This window comes from Mastomys coucha, chromosome X (genome assembly GCF_008632895.1).
Source record: "Mastomys coucha isolate ucsf_1 chromosome X, UCSF_Mcou_1, whole genome shotgun sequence".
Taxonomy (NCBI): Eukaryota; Metazoa; Chordata; class Mammalia; order Rodentia; family Muridae; genus Mastomys; species Mastomys coucha.
Genome location: NC_045030.1, coordinates 132,180,749 through 132,198,564, shown reverse-complemented (window position 1 = coordinate 132,198,564; position 17,816 = coordinate 132,180,749). Strand labels below are relative to the sequence as shown.

The following is a 17,816-nucleotide window of genomic DNA, read 5'->3' as shown; positions in this document are numbered from 1 at the left end:
TGTGCATGTGTGTGCATGTGTGTATATGTGTGTGTGTGTGTGTGTGTGTGTGTATGTGCATGCATGGTAGCTTCCCCTGGCAGGGCCCTATCTAAGGACTGTGGAGAAGCTTGGTTCAGTTATTTTTTTTTTCCTGCAAGAAATATCTCAAGTACTACAGGTAGCTGCAGAGGAAATCCTAGACATAGCAGACAGAATCAGCTGGTCATCTGGTGAGGAAACAATACACACACACACACACCGGGGGGGGGGGGATTGAGACCGAGAGTGAAAGAGGAGTGAGTAGGAGGGAGGGGGAGAGATAGATTTGAGAGGGAAATAGAAGTAGAGGAAGAGACAGAGACACAGAGGCAGCGGAAAACCAAAACAGAACAGAGAGATGCACACAGAAAGAACCTCTGCAAAGCAAAGTGGGGACTGTATAAGCTGAAGCCAGCCCTTTCCTCCAGGGCTGAAGGGCTTAACTATCTCTGAGGCATAGTTTCCTCCCTAATTTAGGGTTGCACAGTTTGAACAAAGACAGGGAGGCTGACAGGCCCACAACTTGGATGTGGACAAGTCCTGATCTTGTTAGACTGGCCAACCAGCAGTGGGGCCCTGCTAGCAGGAGAAAAGGTTTGCCAGTCCTTTAGACCTTTGTCAGGAGTGCAAGGAAGCCAGAAGTTTGTTGTCTTTATGATCTACTTTATAGCCCCTCTCTCTGTCTGACCCATCTGTAATCCTCCTCTAGGTCACCAAATTGAGGAAGGAGGATGGTTCATTGACAGTGATAGTGAATTCCAGAGTTCAGTATGATAATGCATCTCAGCCACACTGCTGCACCCAACAATGCTTTTTTGAGGAAGCAATGGGATCTTTTCATGGATCTTGATCACGTCTTAAATCCACTGAGCTAAAAAAAATCCCAAGACAGTTGGCCCTTGCTGGAATGCATAGACATTGGCCTTTATAGATACTGCCCACTTTCTATAACATGCTTCCTTCTATAATGCTAAGCTCTGGGTGTTTCACAGGTTTATTTACCAAAGCATCTGAAATGTGTGCAAGTGATCCTAAACAAATTACTATGGGAAACTAATCCTTACAATGTGCAGAGGTAGGAACAGATTTAAAAATCTCAGGAATGTTCTGGTTGGGTGAGGCACAGATGATAACAAGGTAACTGAGGACAAATCCTACAAAAGTTTATACCTATAAACATTGAGACAATTGTTAGAATTTTGAAAGAAGGCACTTTGAATAGGTGGGTAAAGTTGCTTCTAGAAGCTATAAGGTTAGTACAGGAAAATCTCAGTGCCACTGGTAGAATACCCTCCTGAGAGTTGTTAGCAAGAGAGGCCTCTGAAACTGACTAACATCTTATTATCACTGTTGCTGGTTGTATGACAGGAGTAGATGGTAAGTCATTTTCGTTGTAGATCTGATGATGATGGAATCTCTGGCAGAATGACATAAAGAAATATAATTTGGATTGAACAGAAAGTTTGCTTTCAGCTGGTTATCATTCTCACTATTGGAAGGTATTATGCATTCTTCTAGGGAAGAATTGCTACAAAGTTCTGTTCAGGTATGGACAAGGCATGTTAGATCCATCAGCATGTCAAAATGTGCTCAATGGTGCAATGATGGTTGGAATGTTATGGGTACAACCATGTGTTTCAAATAAAATTTAAGGCTCACTCCAGAGCAGCCTCATATTTGATATTGTAAGACAGAAACCTCTATTTGAGAAGATCATAGGCCCTGGAGGAAAAGTTACCACTCTTGTTTTGTTAAGTGATATATATCAGAAGCCATCTAGAAAAGGACAAGGTGTTCAAATATGTTTTCTGGAGGTGGCCCACTGTTTTGCATGATCTGCAATCTGTGAGCTCTGAGATATAAGGTCACCAGAGACTCAATCTCAGGATTGCTTCTTGCTGCTGATATACCTTTCCTGACACTATTACATAGCCTAATGGTTCTTGGGCATCAGTCCACTCTATTGGGCAGATTCCCTGCAGAATCAATATGAAGGTGTACTCATGTAATAATGCTGTATAGACAAATTATGATTTTTCAGTTTCTGATAATGATTTTAGAGAACTCTTAAATTGACACAAGTAATCTCAAGTCCCCTATAGATTAGAGCTACAAATAGAGCTCTATGATCCTTCACGTGGCAAAGGGATAATTGTGCTAGGATAAGAAAGCAGGCTTGGAACAAAGTTGTGATCAGGAAATCATTCATTCTAGGGCAAGTTCAAGGATGAAGCCACAGGTGTACACCAGATAAAACAAGGCCACGTAAAACTGTTGCTTTGGATTTATAATGAGCTTATAGATTGAAACACTGCTTTAAACTTAATATACATATCCTTCTGTAATCCCCTTTTATGAAAGATTTCATCTGTTAGGTAATTTTATGAAGAACTTTTGTCTAAGAAGTGATGAGAAGGTCAGAAAGGAGAAATAAAGTATGGCTTTTGGCAGCTCTGAATTTGTTTGTCTATGTGCATACATACATGTGCATACATGTGCATACATGTATACACATGTATACACATGTGCACATACATGTGCATACATACATGTGGAGGTATATGTGTATGTATGTAGGAATGCATGAACACTTATGGAATTCTTGAGACAGGTGGTCAGGCTGGCCAGTGTGTGTCTGTGGGTGTCTATGTGAGTACTTGAAATCTTCTTTTCTTCCTCTTCTTTTTCTCTCGGGCTCACAAAGAGTTGATGAACTCTGAGCCTGTTAACTGATCAGTGAGGGGCCTGAGTTGTAGAACAAAGGGCCAGAGTAGTTAGCTTTATTTCTTAATTCACCGCTGTTAACAGCAGTAGTCAATTGCCAGAAACCAGCAGCTTTTAGCCACAAAATAGCAAGAGAGTAAAATTTCTAGAGGTCATCACCTTTTGACCTCCAGAACAGTGAGAGAGAGTCACAAGGCCAGAGATCACCAGTCTTTGGCCTTCATCCAACCCAATGTTGTGTCCCATCTCAGTACCTGTCATGCTGGGAAGGTCTCTGGCAGATATTATGTACCTATTAAGTTGTATTTTAAGTATTTCTGTTTATGATCACCAATTATTGCTGCTGTAGCTTGTTCCGTGGAGCTTTTTTTTGCAGTGGGTGTTAGTTATTGTAGAGACTCATAACCAGTCATGTTTCTGATTAGAATAATTTACTATTGTTTTGTCAGACTGGCCCAATAATCAGCTCTAAATGGGAGAAAATGATCAATCTCTATCATCCCTATCAAGGCTCTGGGGTTATTGTGGAAGCGAGAAAAAAATGTAAAAGCTGAAAGAAGGGTGGGATGTGGAATCCTTTCCAGATGACACATGGCTGTTTTACCACTGTAACACAAGATCATCTATGAATACCCACAGGAAACCTTACACGATGGGGCCATTGGTGTTCCATTTAAAACTGTGGTTCTCAACCTTCCTAATGCTGGACCCTTCGCTGCAGTTTCTCATGTGGTGACCCCAACCATAAAATGATTTCATTGCTACTTCATAACTGTAATTTCACTTCTGCTATGATTTTTAATGTAAGTATTTGATAGGCATTGAACCCTGTGGGGGTTGCTGCCTTCAGGTTGAGAATTGCTAGTTTAAAAGGAAGGGCCGGGGACAGTAATTAGAACCTCACTGAGATTCCAGCCACTCTATCTTGCACCCATCTTTTAGGTGTATGTAATTCTGTTTTATCTTCATGAGGTCCCATGAGGTGCTAGAACACACAAGAAACAGAAAATTAACTAAAGTGGGAAACTCCATCAATGTGACTTTCAGGAAGTTACCAACCTTGTTTGTTTAGTCCTATTCAGTTTTGTTTTTCCTTTTATCCTACATTATTATTATTATCATCAACAACATTATTGTGATTAATTTTAGACATTTGTTTCTTCTAGTCTAAAGAAAGAAAGAAAGGGTGAAAGAAAGAGAAAGAAAGAAAAAAAATAACCTGCCAGAACAAGGCCAGAAATTTTGATATGTCCCTTTAGTCTTAATACTCTGGGGGCAGAGGCAGGATCTATGTGTTTGAGGCCAGCCTGGTCTACATAGGTAGTTCCAGATCAGGGCTAGATAATGAAATCCTCTCTTAAGAGAAAAACAAAAAGTCTAGCAAGGTCAACAAGATGGCTCAGTGGATGAAACACACATAGCAAGCCTGACCACCTGAGCTTAATCCTTAGAAACATGTGATGGTGGAAGGAAAGAGCTGGTCCCACGATTGTCCTATGATATCTACAAACCTCACATCAATCACAAATTACACATTACATGTGTGCATTGGCACATTGATGCCCACACATATATAACATCATACATAAAAGTTAATGACATCTTTTAAAAGGAGAAAAACTCATCAAAGAAGCCATTAACAAATCACTATCCCAGCTCTAGTTCTTGAAATGTGTGTAGAATCAGCAATGATGTGGCTGAAGAAACCTGACACTCAGGACTACAAAAAGCCATCCTTCATTCCCTGTACTTGGTCGGAATAGGCAAGCCTAATGAGGGACAATGATTTCACACTTGAAACAAAATTCCTTTGATTTACAGTGTTACACAACTAATTTTAAGCAGTTTGGATAGATATTTGCATATACACACAAGCACATTCTTTGAATGGAAGCCCATCATATAATCTCACTTATCACTGTACTGTGATAAATAGGTATGCATACAGATTTGGTTATATGGCAGGTTCTCTGTGTTTGCATATGTATACAGACCAATAAGAAAAAGACACACTTGTTAGGGAATATAGCTTCATTCCACTTCATTTGCCTTTTTAAAATTATTTCAGCTCTCAACTCTATGTCAAGAAAAGCAGATCATATTTCATAATTCATGCTAGCAGGTTAGTACAAGGAGAGCTAATATTGTGGTAACTATATAGATATGTGCCATAGAGGCACATGTGGCTCTGGTATAGTAATAGGAGAGTAGATGATTCTATTTGCTCTCTTCTTATTCCACACCCTACTCAAGGCATTCATCCATTCATCTCTTCACTTATTCCCTCAGTAATTCAGCCCATTGTTTTTGGGTATGTGAATGTGTATGTGTATGGTATATGTATCTGTGTGCATTCAATTGACTGCATTCACTTACAGGCTTATGGAGGTCAAAGGATTACTATTGGATATTTTGCTCTAAAATCCCCCCACCTTATTCCCTTTATACAGAGTCTCTCACTGAACTCTGAGCTAGGCTAGTATCCTGGAGTTCCAGGCATATAAGGCCATGCTTGGACTTTTACATGAGGGCTTAGCACTTGAACTTTGGTCTTCATAATTGCACAGTAAATACTCTTTGCCATCTGTACAGTGAATCAACTGTGCCATCTCTTTATCCCTCAACCAACGTTTTAAGGCTCTGATCATACTTATGTTTTGAATATTAACAGTGGAGCAAGTAGCTGAAAAGTTGGACTTCTTAATGATGTGTCAGAAGAATATAGTTTGAATTGTATCAATTATCATTTCTTTTCAGTTCTAAGAGACACTACACCCTCTGAAACCAAAATGTGCAGTGTTTAAATCTTAGCTGGGCCATGACAAGTGTCAGCCATTGGCAGGCTATCATTGTCTACAAGAAGCCCTAAGTTTCTCATTGAACTTAAATTCCCAAAAGAAGCCACAAGCTTGAAGCTGGTTGGGTGGTCATCCACATCCATTGAGTAACTCAGTAAAGTCAATGACTCCTCAAGGTGAACTTGAATATAATCATTCTTCTGGCTTGTCACTGAAATCTTAGATGGGCTGACTATATGTTTATTCTTTTCTCCCTAGGCTAGGTAAAAACACAGCTAATAGAGGGTTACTTTAAAGTCCTAGGTATGTAAAGGATTTATATAGTGGAACATGAATGACATTGATTTCATAAGTCTAACTTTGTTGGCATGATTTTATTAGAGCATTCTTAAAAGTAAATAGAAAAACATAATTAATATTACATGTGATGGGACAAGATGCAGAGAGAATTAAAGGACTTACTGGAGATAGATTCATCAGGAGTGGGAAAGGGGAGGAGGAATGACAATTTGCAAAGCAGCAGGAATTCATACATTTGCACTACCCAGGAGGGTAGTAGGGCCAATTGGAAATGACTCCAGGTATTTGGGCCCACTGCCCAATGATTCCTATGATATTCATATCCAGAAAACAGAAAGCCACTTCAAAGGAACCAAGTTATCTACTTGAATGAGTGTAGACCAATACACTGTGGGGCAATATGAAATGTTGCTCATATTTTTTCATCTTGTAATATAATTTTAATTTCAGTCATGGAAAGAACTTAATTAAATCAGTTTTTTGTTGTTGTTTTGTTTCGTTTTTTTCGAGACAGGGTTTCACTGTGTAGCCTTGGCTGTCCTGGAACTCACTCTGTTGACCAGGCTGGCCTCGAACTCAGAAATCTGCCTGCCTCTGCCTCCCAAGTGCTGGGATTAAAGGCGTGCGCTACCACTGCCCAGCTAATTCAATCAGTTTTAAACTTCATTCTACTGATTTCTATTGCAATTCAGGAGACTTGTCTTTCTGGTGTGGTGTGCTTGTTTTAATGGCTTCCTTCCCGTATACAAGTTAAATAATTTACCTACTAGTAAGGTGCCTGAAATAAATGCATGATATATATTTGTTTCTAGTAACGTAACACTTGTGGATGAAAACATATACAAAAATATATCTAATACATCTAAAAACAGATGCATATCTCGGGATGCTACAATATTTGTATAAAAGAACCACATCTAAAACAAGTGTTTTTGTAAAACCAGCAAGTAAATGCCTTATTTTGTGATGCTTGATGTGAGAAAACTTTTGCCATTACCTATGAGCTTTGAACTATGCAAAAGTTGCCTCCTTTGTGCTTCTTTCCCAGGAAAATGATAATAAGATTATTGTGTTGACCTATCTTTAAGTTTCAGGTTTGTGAGGATTTTCTTTTTTAAATTAAGCAAAATGTGCCACGGCCATTCAATCACAGGGACAGAGATGATACTTTGATGAAACAACAAATAAGTCCAAATTTCCAATGGTTGAAACTAATAAAAGCATGCAGGATAATCTCAGCCTCCCACTGCTGAAGTCCCCAGTTTTCCTTTATTTCATGCATTTATTGAGCATCTTTCCTGTGATAAGTACCAAATGAGGCATTTTAGCATAGGAGGTAGTAAAGCCATAAAAGAGCTGCAAATCTGGTTTTGTATTTACCTACAGTATCGACTAGTTTCTAAACATATAAATCCATAGAGATCCTTTTTATTTCTTCTGGAACTACTACTTGAATCTGGTTGATAAGTTCATGAATGAATATGAATTTACATAACATGTGAAAATGCCACATTTATACCTTCTTCTGTATGCTACTATCAACTTTTACTAACTCCCTTTTTGATCATTAACTCTAAATATGTACTCTTCTCTTTAGATAAGGTTCCTCCCTTTCCTTCTCCAGCAGACATGAAGGCATGGGACTGGCATGATAGTTAGGGAAATATTGAAACTTGGTTGAGTTTCCCCATACCAAATGACTCTAGTCCCGTGTGTCCACTATAGTACCCCAAAATGAGTCTCCCTCTATCTTATGTGACTCTATGTGTGCATGTCCCAAGTATCTAGAAGAAATGTTATTAGCTTTTAATTTCACAAGTGTAGCCTCAAAGAGATACTGTATGTGCATGTGTATGTTTTCTGTATGTGTTCGTGTGCATTTAGAGGACATAGGTTGACACTGGGTGTCTTCCTCAGTTGCTTGCCACCTTACTTTTCATCTTACTGAATCAGAATCCCTGATTTGGCTATACTGGTTAGACATCAAGCTCCAGGGATCCACGTCTGTTCTCTTCCCCCAGTTCTGGGCTTATTAACAATTTTTTATCAGTTCTCTGATGCTTGGATTACAAGCAGTTTACTGACATATATTCTTCTGCCTATAGAAAGAGTTCCTATTAGATAAATACACCTTTACTTGGCCAGAACTCTCAACACAGAGACCCTCTAACATCCCCTAATTGGTACATTCTTACCTAATTTAAAGAAATTATTATTTCTCAAATATGCCTAAATTCCAAGGCATTATGCATATATTATTCCAATAATGACACCAATCAATAATTGCCAATTTTTATTTAAGATGCCAAACAATGATTCATTACAGAGTTTCTGGTCAATCGATTCATCTCAAAGGTTAACACAGTACAAGTTGAATATAAGTGATGCCAACTGGAACACGTCTTGGAACAACCGAAAAAGTACTTAAAAAATCCCATTGAGAGTGTGTGGCATTATTCTGTATCTTACAGAGACTATCTCAGATGAATGGATTGTGTTTCATGTGTATGTGTGTGTGTGTGTGTGTGTGTGTGTGTACTTTTGGTTTTTTTGTGAGCATGTATCTGAATGAGTGAGAGAGGGAGGGGAGAGGGAGGGAGAATGGGAGCAGAAGATAACAACCAGTGTTATCCTCAGCAGTGCCATCTATCTGCCTGTTTGGAGATAGGGTTTTTCATTGGCCAGCAAGCTCTAGAGATCTACTTGTCTACCCTCTTAGCACAGGGATTGAAAGTATCCATCACGGATTGAAATTTGCATGTGATTTCTGGGGATGGAATTTACAGCCTATAAGGCATGGGCTATAGTTACCTAGCTATCTCTCTAGCACTCAAAGAAATGAATCTTGGAAGAAAACATCACCTAGCTATCAATTTATCTCAGAAATGGTGACACAGAAAGTACCTAATCTTATGCATTCTGAAGTTCGTGAGAAGAGACATGAGTAAATAGGCCATGCAGCTTTGCCTGATTTTCCCTTCTTGCTCTTTGCTCTTAGGATCTGACTTTGTTTGAATTCATTCATTCATTCAGGAATTTTGTTACCAGCCCTATTCTAGTTTTCAAACATCTCACATGATATGTTTTATTACCAGTGCTTTGGTAATAAAACTAAACCGCCATGAAATCAAACCGTTCTCTCTCCAGTGAGGCTCATAACCTGCCAAAATGTTCACACTTCAAACCATGATTCTCATTAAAACTGGCTTTCTGGGCTGCGTCTCCACACTTCTGCCATGTATTGGGCCTTGCAGGTCCTGTTACAAGGTATAGGGCATATGTCATTTCTCCTATTACAAGGTATAATGAGGAAGAAAGGACATAGTCCCACTCTGTTTTCGCACCTGTCAGAGGCTATACAACTCCCATACAGATTTACACCTAAGTTGCAACTATTCATTAGTGACCTTTAGGACTAATGAACTACTTCAAATATTTCAATCTTTCCTACTTGAGCACCCAATGCTCCAATCTCCTTTCTTCTTGCTAGGTGCCAAGCTCCATTTCTTCACTAACACTTTGGCCTTCAAAGCCCAGCACTACATTGGTAATCTTTCCTGTGTAATTGCTTTGGGACAGCACTGTAGATTCTCTTTGCTATTTCCTGTGCTTGCTGGAATAAATGCCACAGAGAACAACGGGAGTTGAGTTGCTAAAATAGTTTTTGGTTTCATGTCTTACTGCCTTAAACATATGATTTTAAGATAAAACTTACTGTAAGCTTATTTTTGAGTAAATATTATGAAGAAAAAAATTCTTAAAAGGCTTGTTCCTACATACTACTTAAATGAGAAAAAGTTCTGAACCTCTGACATAGCAAGCTCCATTTCCTCAGCGATAAGGTACTTGCACAAAGTTCCTCACGGCCTTTTGGTGTACAATTTTTTTTTTTTAAAGAAAACTACTTCTAAGGTATTAATTTGACATTAAAGTTTGCTTATTTAAAATAACTACTGAACTTAAAAAAAAGTAATTTGAATTGTAAACACTCAAGGATAAGCCAGTTTTAGAATCACATTAGTGTGTCACAGTAACAGAAATGCGAATCACATTTAACTTGTGGATTCAGGTTCTCCTACAATCTGAACACTGAGTTACTACACTCTTGATAGAAGTCATTAGGAAAATCCAAATCTTCATTTCTGGCACAAAGGTACCAGGAAATGATCTACTATCAGGAAATCACACTTAATCAGCTGCTTTTGTTTTGGTTAACCAGGTAGTTTAAAAATTATTATCCTACTAGCATACTCTTCAGATGAGAGAAGCAGAACTAGAGGACTTATTGAGGTATACTTTGTGGTAGGTTCTGTAGCTTTTTCTATTACCCCAGAACTAACCATGTCATTGAGGATGGATAGGTATAAGTCACGCTTTTAAAAAAAAATCAGGTAGCAGTTACCATAGGTGAGCAAATATCACCTATTTTTGGCGTCTATAAAATATGTGGATATGGACTGGCATGAATTTCACTACTTCAGTTTTGCAGACTTTAATATACAATGGATGTTATATTTTTCTCAAATTCTTATAATTTTAAGAATTATAGAACAAATTTAAGAAATCTAGAACAAATGACTCTAAATTTGGATTATTCACCATGATTATCTTAATTTCTGAATTTACAGTGTTAAAAATGTAAAAATCTAATTATCACCCATGAACATTCTTCTCCTTTTGTTGCATTGTTTTGCTTAATAACTTGGAGGACATTTTATATATTTTAATGTATTTAAAATATATTTAAATATTTAAAAATATTAAATCCTGTCTGATGGTCACAGTATTGGTTATATAAAAAAATTAAAAACTTAGCCAATTTGGGGGACAAAATTTGACGCCTTCTTTGATGTACTAAAAAAAACTTTCTACAGTACATGTGCATTGGAGTTCAGTCCTGTATTCAAGATAGCAAATATATCGTTTGATAGTTTGTAAAAATAGCTATTACACATATTTGGGGCTTTTAGGAGGGCAGAAGCAATCATCTGGGGTTTTCTTCTCTTTTTCTTATATAGAGAAATTAAATTTAACAAGGGGATGTAAAAATTCACAATTGATCTTCAATTGGAGATTTATTATGAAAAAGAATTAGGTAGAATGTTCCCCTTGATCTATGTAATTTTCCTTGTGCAAACAGGTTGTTCAACCTTAGTCAGGGTTGTAAAATTCATTATGCTTTGTCTTTTAATCTAACATTTACTTGGAAATATATATATATTGTTTTGGAAAAGCTTAATTAGGGCCAATTCCTTTGAAAGTTGCCGGTGATGTAATTTATAACAGGTTTCTTTACTCCATGCTGTAAATCTGAATACAGATACTGTCCAAAATGTCCTAAGAAATGTTTGAATTCACAGTAACAAAAGTTACAAAGTTTGTGCAAAACAGATTGTACACCACTGGAGTACATAGAGCTTGCTATAGTTAATTTTCTTTTTAAAGCTTCATTTCTTATCCAAACTATTCTGTGCTACATTAAAAGCCTCTGATGAAAATTTTATCTAATGATAAAACACCGATGTTAGGATGTAATGGCATGTGTGTGATGGATATAAATGGCATCGATCACTGGAACCCTTTAAACAGCATAGCTTCTTTGGAGCTCTTCAAGTTTCCCGAGGCTCATAAGGTAAACTCGGCTGCGGCGATTGCTCAGTGTTGAAGCAAAGAACAGCTTTAAAAAAAGAAGAAGAAGAAAAAGCATCATCAGTGAGTTTCTAATCCATTGAAATTAGATACATAATAAACAAAGTGTTAAGTACCAGTGTCTAACTATAGTTTGATGTAATCAAAATGTTAAGTCATCTCGTTTGGAGCAAATTTTCTTCGTTAAGGAACATACTTTTGATTAGTGTGGGATTTAAATTACATATTTCAAAGTAACCTTTTCACCATAGTCTACATAATTGTAATTTAATACACTTTATTATTTTGGCGTTGTTTCACTTTTAAAATTTATTCTTGGAGCCTTTCACACATCTACCCAATGAATTTTGATCACCTGGTCATTTCCCTTTCAATTACCTATGGACCCCCAGATTCCTGTCTTCTTTTTAAAATTTATAAATTGTTGGATCCTATGTACAGACCATCCACTGGATCTTGGAAAGATACCAGTGACCACTCCCTTGCATCTCAAAGACAAATGATTCTCCTTCCCTTAGCAGCTATCAACTGCCATTTATTTATAGTAGATGGTATTCCTCTCTGGAAGTTTCTTATTAGTTTTGGTTAACAATACTTTCCTTTAGCTAAGCAAGGATGACAACAATGAACACATGGAACTGGATGGAGAGAAGCCCATTAGACCTCAACTCTACACAACGTACTACAGGCAACTGAAGAAAGCTAGGAGCAGGAAGTGAGAGAGGTGGTCTTCCCCAGCAAACAGCACAACAATTACTTGTGCAGTGCCAAAAGGTCAGCCCTGGATACATACATACAAGCAACATTCTGTGGACTAAACAGGTTATATTTAGGAATATATGCATATACATATGGATATTTGCATGCAATAATAATGAGTGAACTCATTATTATACTATATTATATTATAATATTTTAATATATTACAATAAGGGGACTATTATGACTGGGGAGAGGTATAGATCTGAAGGGAGAAAATGCAGGGCAGTAATGTTGTAATTAAAATTTCTACATTTTATAGTGTCAATTCATTTTACAGAAAGAGAAAGTCATAAAAAGTAGAACATTTCAATAGCTTATTAAGCATAAGCACAGGTGGCAAATGACAGAAATAATTTGTTTCCTTATATTAAAAGAAAAGCCAATCTTAATTAAAATAAATTTGTTTTCATTTTTTGAGATTGTAATTGAGTTACATTTCCTCCTTCCCTTGGTAAAATGAGTTAACACAATGTGTTGAGGAAGAACACATTGTATAAACATGGGTTCTTCCATAATAAAGAAAACCAGAATAGAACCCAGACATAAATCTCAAAGAGAAGGCAAAAAGCTTTTAAAGTCAATGATGCTTATAGGTAGCAGGGCATGAGACCTAATGATGATAAGGGTAAGATCAAGCAGCTACCCTTCACACCTTGTATGTGTCAACTACCCTGGAAGATGCTGTGTCTGCACATGATACATTAGAATTCTAACTTTGTTCCCAAAACAGTTATTCCAGTTTAGGGAAAAAGGAATTAAATTTTAAAAAGATCAAACAAGGGTTGTTGATGTGGCCCAGTGATACAATGTTTGCCTAGCATGTGTGAGGCCCTGGGTTCCTCAGGATTCTACTAACCCCTAACAACAGAAAAAAAAGTAAAGAGCAGTTAAACATTTCTGGTTCTCACATCTTGTTAGGTAAGAGAACCAGAACTGCAATCCAAAGCTCTCTGACCTCAAGCCCTGTACATTACATCCTCGAAATTGCGCCCATTTTCTTGACATGTGACAACTTTGCTGATTTCTCTGAATTTGCTGTTTACACAGAATTTGAATTCTGTGTACTCCTTGGTAATGATTCTTAATTATATGCAAGGTTATTTTTTCACAGTATTATTTCTTAAATTATTAATTTAGGTGATGAACTTTCCCATCTAGCTATTTTAATAGTTAACACTGATCAAATTGCACAGAAAATTTCCAAGTCTCAATTTTAGTTTTCTTCATTGTAACATCGTCATTATACCTACTTGTGAGGATAAACTGAGACAAGCTTCTAAAATAGCAAGCACATAGCCCAACATATAATTATATATTCAACAAAGATTAAGTACTTTTTCTTTTAGGCTTAGAATATGCTAAAAGTAGAAATGGAAGATTTTCAGCAAGCAAATAAATGCTGGCAAGGAGATGGCTGGAAAGGACTTCTCACACACTGATGGTGGGAGAGTAAATTATTCTAGCCGTTGTGGAAATACTATGAATCAAAAGTTCCACAAACAAACAGACAGGCAAACTAATAAACTTGTCATGTGACCTGGTTCTCACATATTTTAGTATCTGTCCACCAGAATTGGGTATCAGCCTACCAGAGATATTTATATGCCCATGATTATAGGAGCATTATCCACAATAACTTTTGAGTCAAGCTAGGCACCAATGTACAAATGAATGGATAAAACTAATAAAATCATTCACTTTCAGCCCAAACTAGAGAACTTAAGTGCAATGAGCTAAAAACAAATGTTAATGGTTTCTTTTATATGTCAAAGCTAAACAAAAATCAATCTAGAGATTAGGAACAATATTGGGAGTGGGGCAGATAAAAGGATTGTAGATCTGAGTAGTGCACATTGAGGGCATACACAGAAATATCACAAAGAATGTCATTCATATGTGTGATTAAATTAGGCTAATCCAAATCAAAACACTTAAATCATTCTAAGAAGGCAGATTTTGCTCTCATACTTTTTGCTTAAATTTCTTGGCAGGAAAATGAAAAGGATCATGGATCAAAACTAATGAAAGAGTTCATGCCAAAGAAAATATCCTAGTTTAATTAGGGTGTAACTAGAGATTTGTACTTTGAAAATGGCTTCTGTTGAAAGAAAATTCCGTTATTTACCAAATAGATTTCTACTGCAAAGATGAAAATTGTTTTATTAATAATGTGCCAATTTAAAAAAATTCTAAATATTTAGAAGCAAAAGGAAAAGGTATGAAGTCTAATTAATTTCAATGCTTAGTTTATTTTTACTTTACTGAAAGCTGTAAACTATACCTTGTCACCACGGGCACACAGAAATCTCAGTTTCTTGATTGAGCGGCGCTTCAGCTCATTCTCGAGAATAGTTGACTGTAGAGAGCGCACTTCAATAGCCTTTTGGTCCCATCCAGTGATTCTCTTTGTACACTCAAATGCTACAATACGATTGGAGATGGCAAAAGAACATTTATTTTTGGTAGCAGTGATATGAAAAATAGCTGAAGTTAACTATTAAGGAGCTCATAGTTCTAGGTTAGGTTAACCGCATGTGTTCTTCATCTTATTTTGAAGTCTACCATTTTGGACATTTTGCTGCCTAGGACTTGTATTCTATAGGTTATGAACATTGACTTGCTAGAAGTTTCTTAATGTTTGAATTAATGTACTATCAGACCACAGACAAACCCAAGAGGTAATGACTCTGTTTCTAGTTGCTCAGATCAATCCATGGCTTTACATTTTTTATCATAGTATAGGTGGGATACAGTATCACACCAGATACAAATGGAAGGTTGCTAATAAAGAGTTGTATTGTGGCATAACATGGAAAAGTAACTGTTCAACAAATTAAAACAGGATGTAGGTATTTAGCTAAGTGGTAGTGTGCAAGGATTTAAGTTCTGTTCTCAGCCCTGAAAAAAACTAAATCTGGTAAACAATATCTTATTCAAATAATGACTTTAATAACCCTAATTTAATTGAATAATTTTTTCTGCTATAAGCAGAACTGAGGGTAATTTTATACACTTAAGGGTTTTTCCTTCTGGGGAAAATTGTATTACATTTTAAACTTTTAGTCAGGTTTTATAATCCATCATAGCAATATCATTTATGAAAGCATAACCCTAATTATGAAAAGTACATATACTACATTGATTCTATAAAGTATTTTATAGCATAAGGAGCAATATTATTAAATGTTTAAGTTTCAAATTTTTATTCTTTATGAAATTTACATGGAAGAAAATTTCCATATATAAAGTAAATTGTAACATTTAAAATGACACAAATTTTAACTGAAGTTAAAATACAAAACATGGCACTTTGAAACCAGAATTTGTTAATTAATCTGACTTTCTGTTTTCCTTTATTATAAAAGAGGGAAAATCAGCATTAGTATACTTGTCTTTTTTAAAAAAAAATCTCCCATTTTTATCAAATGCTCTCAGGTACACTTGCTTAAACCAAAATGTACCTGTTGTATGTGTACATTAAATTTACATAAAATAACTTATGGAAGACTACAATCTTATAAAAGTAACTAGCAAATACATAGTATGAGCAATGTAGCTAGCCTGAAAAAAAAAAGTACAAAGCATTTATTATCCTGGTTTTTTAAACTACAGTTAAAACTACTTACCTGTATGAATTTGATTTCAAAATTGTTATTAAATTTCTGTCACAGTTTGACTAGGAAAAATAGCTGTTTTTAAGTAACTTTAGTAGTATACTTTCCAGCCAGAATTGACATAGGCACAGGAAGTATGAAGAATCAGTGACATGACTTACAGAAACTAGTAACAGGTCTAACAGCTATGAATGCATTTTGTTTTGCCTCCTGTGACAACAACATTAAAATACTATCCTTCTCAATAGCCACATAGAATAAACCTTTCCAATCTAACAGCCTGTCTACTGAGTTCAGAACCCAGTGCATTCGTTCTCCCAGACCTGCCACTACTCACTGCACTAGTGTGCTTTCTGAAATGGGACTCTGAAATCTGGGAGTAGATGTTTTTTGGCAAAACTATCTGCTATTCTTAAACTGTGAGACATTTATTTGGGAATAAAGAACATTGTCCTTGTTATTGAAAATATTATAGTTTAAAGAAATGTAAATTTTAGTCTAGGGAAATCTGGTTTTATGCTATTTGTAAAGAGCAACTTGTGTTGAAGTAGAAAACAGATTGAATTATTTCCTTGATATCAGTGTTATATTGTAATATATTCTCAATAAATACCAAACAAAAAAAACCATGTGTTTGTGTGATGTGCTATTTTATTGTATACATGTCTTTCAAATTCTACCAAGCTTTTTGATCTAGGTTAGAACTCTTCTTGCCTAAGAACATTTTAAAATCCCTTTTACAGCTCTGACCATTGAGTGGCTTGAATATGGTGTTCGGCTTACTTTCCCCTTTCAACGTAGGTACCTGCTTTTCATTTCTGACTCACGTACTCTCTGAGGTTCTGGGGATGGAAGCCAGTCTTTGCACATCCTAGGCAAGGTTTCTTTCACTGGGCTGCCTCACTAGGTCCTACCTCACTTATTGTTCCCTGATGGATCACTACCCAAGATATAACATGACTCCCTGTGCTTACTTTCCTTTGCCCTAAATTCATCAATTTGTACTGTAAGCATTAAGTGTCTGTCACTTATAATGGTTTTAAGCCCTCTGTGAATTCTTACCTGTTGGAAGAAATTAGAGTAGGTTTTCAGGACAATCCTTAACATTGACCATGTATAAAAATAATTAAAAGATTCTGAAGATGCAATGCAAGCAAAGAAAGAAAGAAAAAAAAAACAACCTATCATCCTGTAAGAAAGTTACTTGAGAAGTTCTTTCAAATTGGTCACTAAAACAATGTGGATGTCACTTCTACCCATAGACATTTGTGAGGATTCTGTCCTCCGTTTGGACCAACAGCCTTTCTTTCCTTCGCTGTCTCTCTCTTTTCTAGAACTCACTTTGTCTCTGCAAACACACACACACACACACACACACACACACACACACACACACACACATAGAGGGTAGGGAGATGGGGAGTAGATCATTTATCTTATCATTCTACCCTTTACCTTCTCTAATAAGTTAACTATTTGTAATACTTTCTGTCATCTAGTCACCAAACCTTAGGAACAGAAAAAGGAATGTCAAATTAGTTATTTTAATTTCCTAGACCAGCAGTCCTGCCCTGTTTAGGGGTGTAGGCTGAAAAAGTGTGGTTATACTCATACTGCCATCTGGGTGGCAACTTACAAGTATAAAGGACTTCACACAAATGCCACTCTATAAAGTGACCAGACAAGATAGAAGTAGTTTTTTTTTTAAATGTATAAGACTTTAAATTACCCTTCAGTGCTTTAAGAAAAAGAAACAATCCAGGAAATCTTATTTAGGACATTTTTTTTATCCTGTTAAAGCTTGTCTAGATGGTTTGAGAGCAAAAAGAAATGTTGTACATACCCACAGAAGAAGGTATGTCTTTCCACACGTCAAGGACCTTCTTGAGGAGTTGTTCATTGGCTTCCTCAGAGGCAGCTTCTGTACTGAAGGAGAGCATCACCCCAA

At 36.5% G+C, this 17,816-nt stretch overlaps 1 protein-coding gene across 1 annotated transcript in view; it reads right to left on the bottom strand.

Annotated features, from left to right (window-relative positions):
* Nucleotides 1-8,121: 8,121 nt before the first annotated feature.
* The window catches only part of Nrk (Nik related kinase), a 108,724-nt gene continuing 99,029 nt past the window's right edge, over nt 8,122-17,816 (bottom strand). Inside the window, exons 31-33 of the mRNA XM_031376998.1 lie at nt 17,712-17,816; nt 14,536-14,675; nt 8,122-11,520 (exon numbers count right to left, since the gene is read on the bottom strand). Of these exons, the coding sequence (XP_031232858.1) occupies nt 11,425-11,520; nt 14,536-14,675; nt 17,712-17,816 (341 nt within the window). The 3' untranslated portion in view covers nt 8,122-11,424. The remainder of the gene's footprint in view (nt 11,521-14,535; nt 14,676-17,711) is intronic.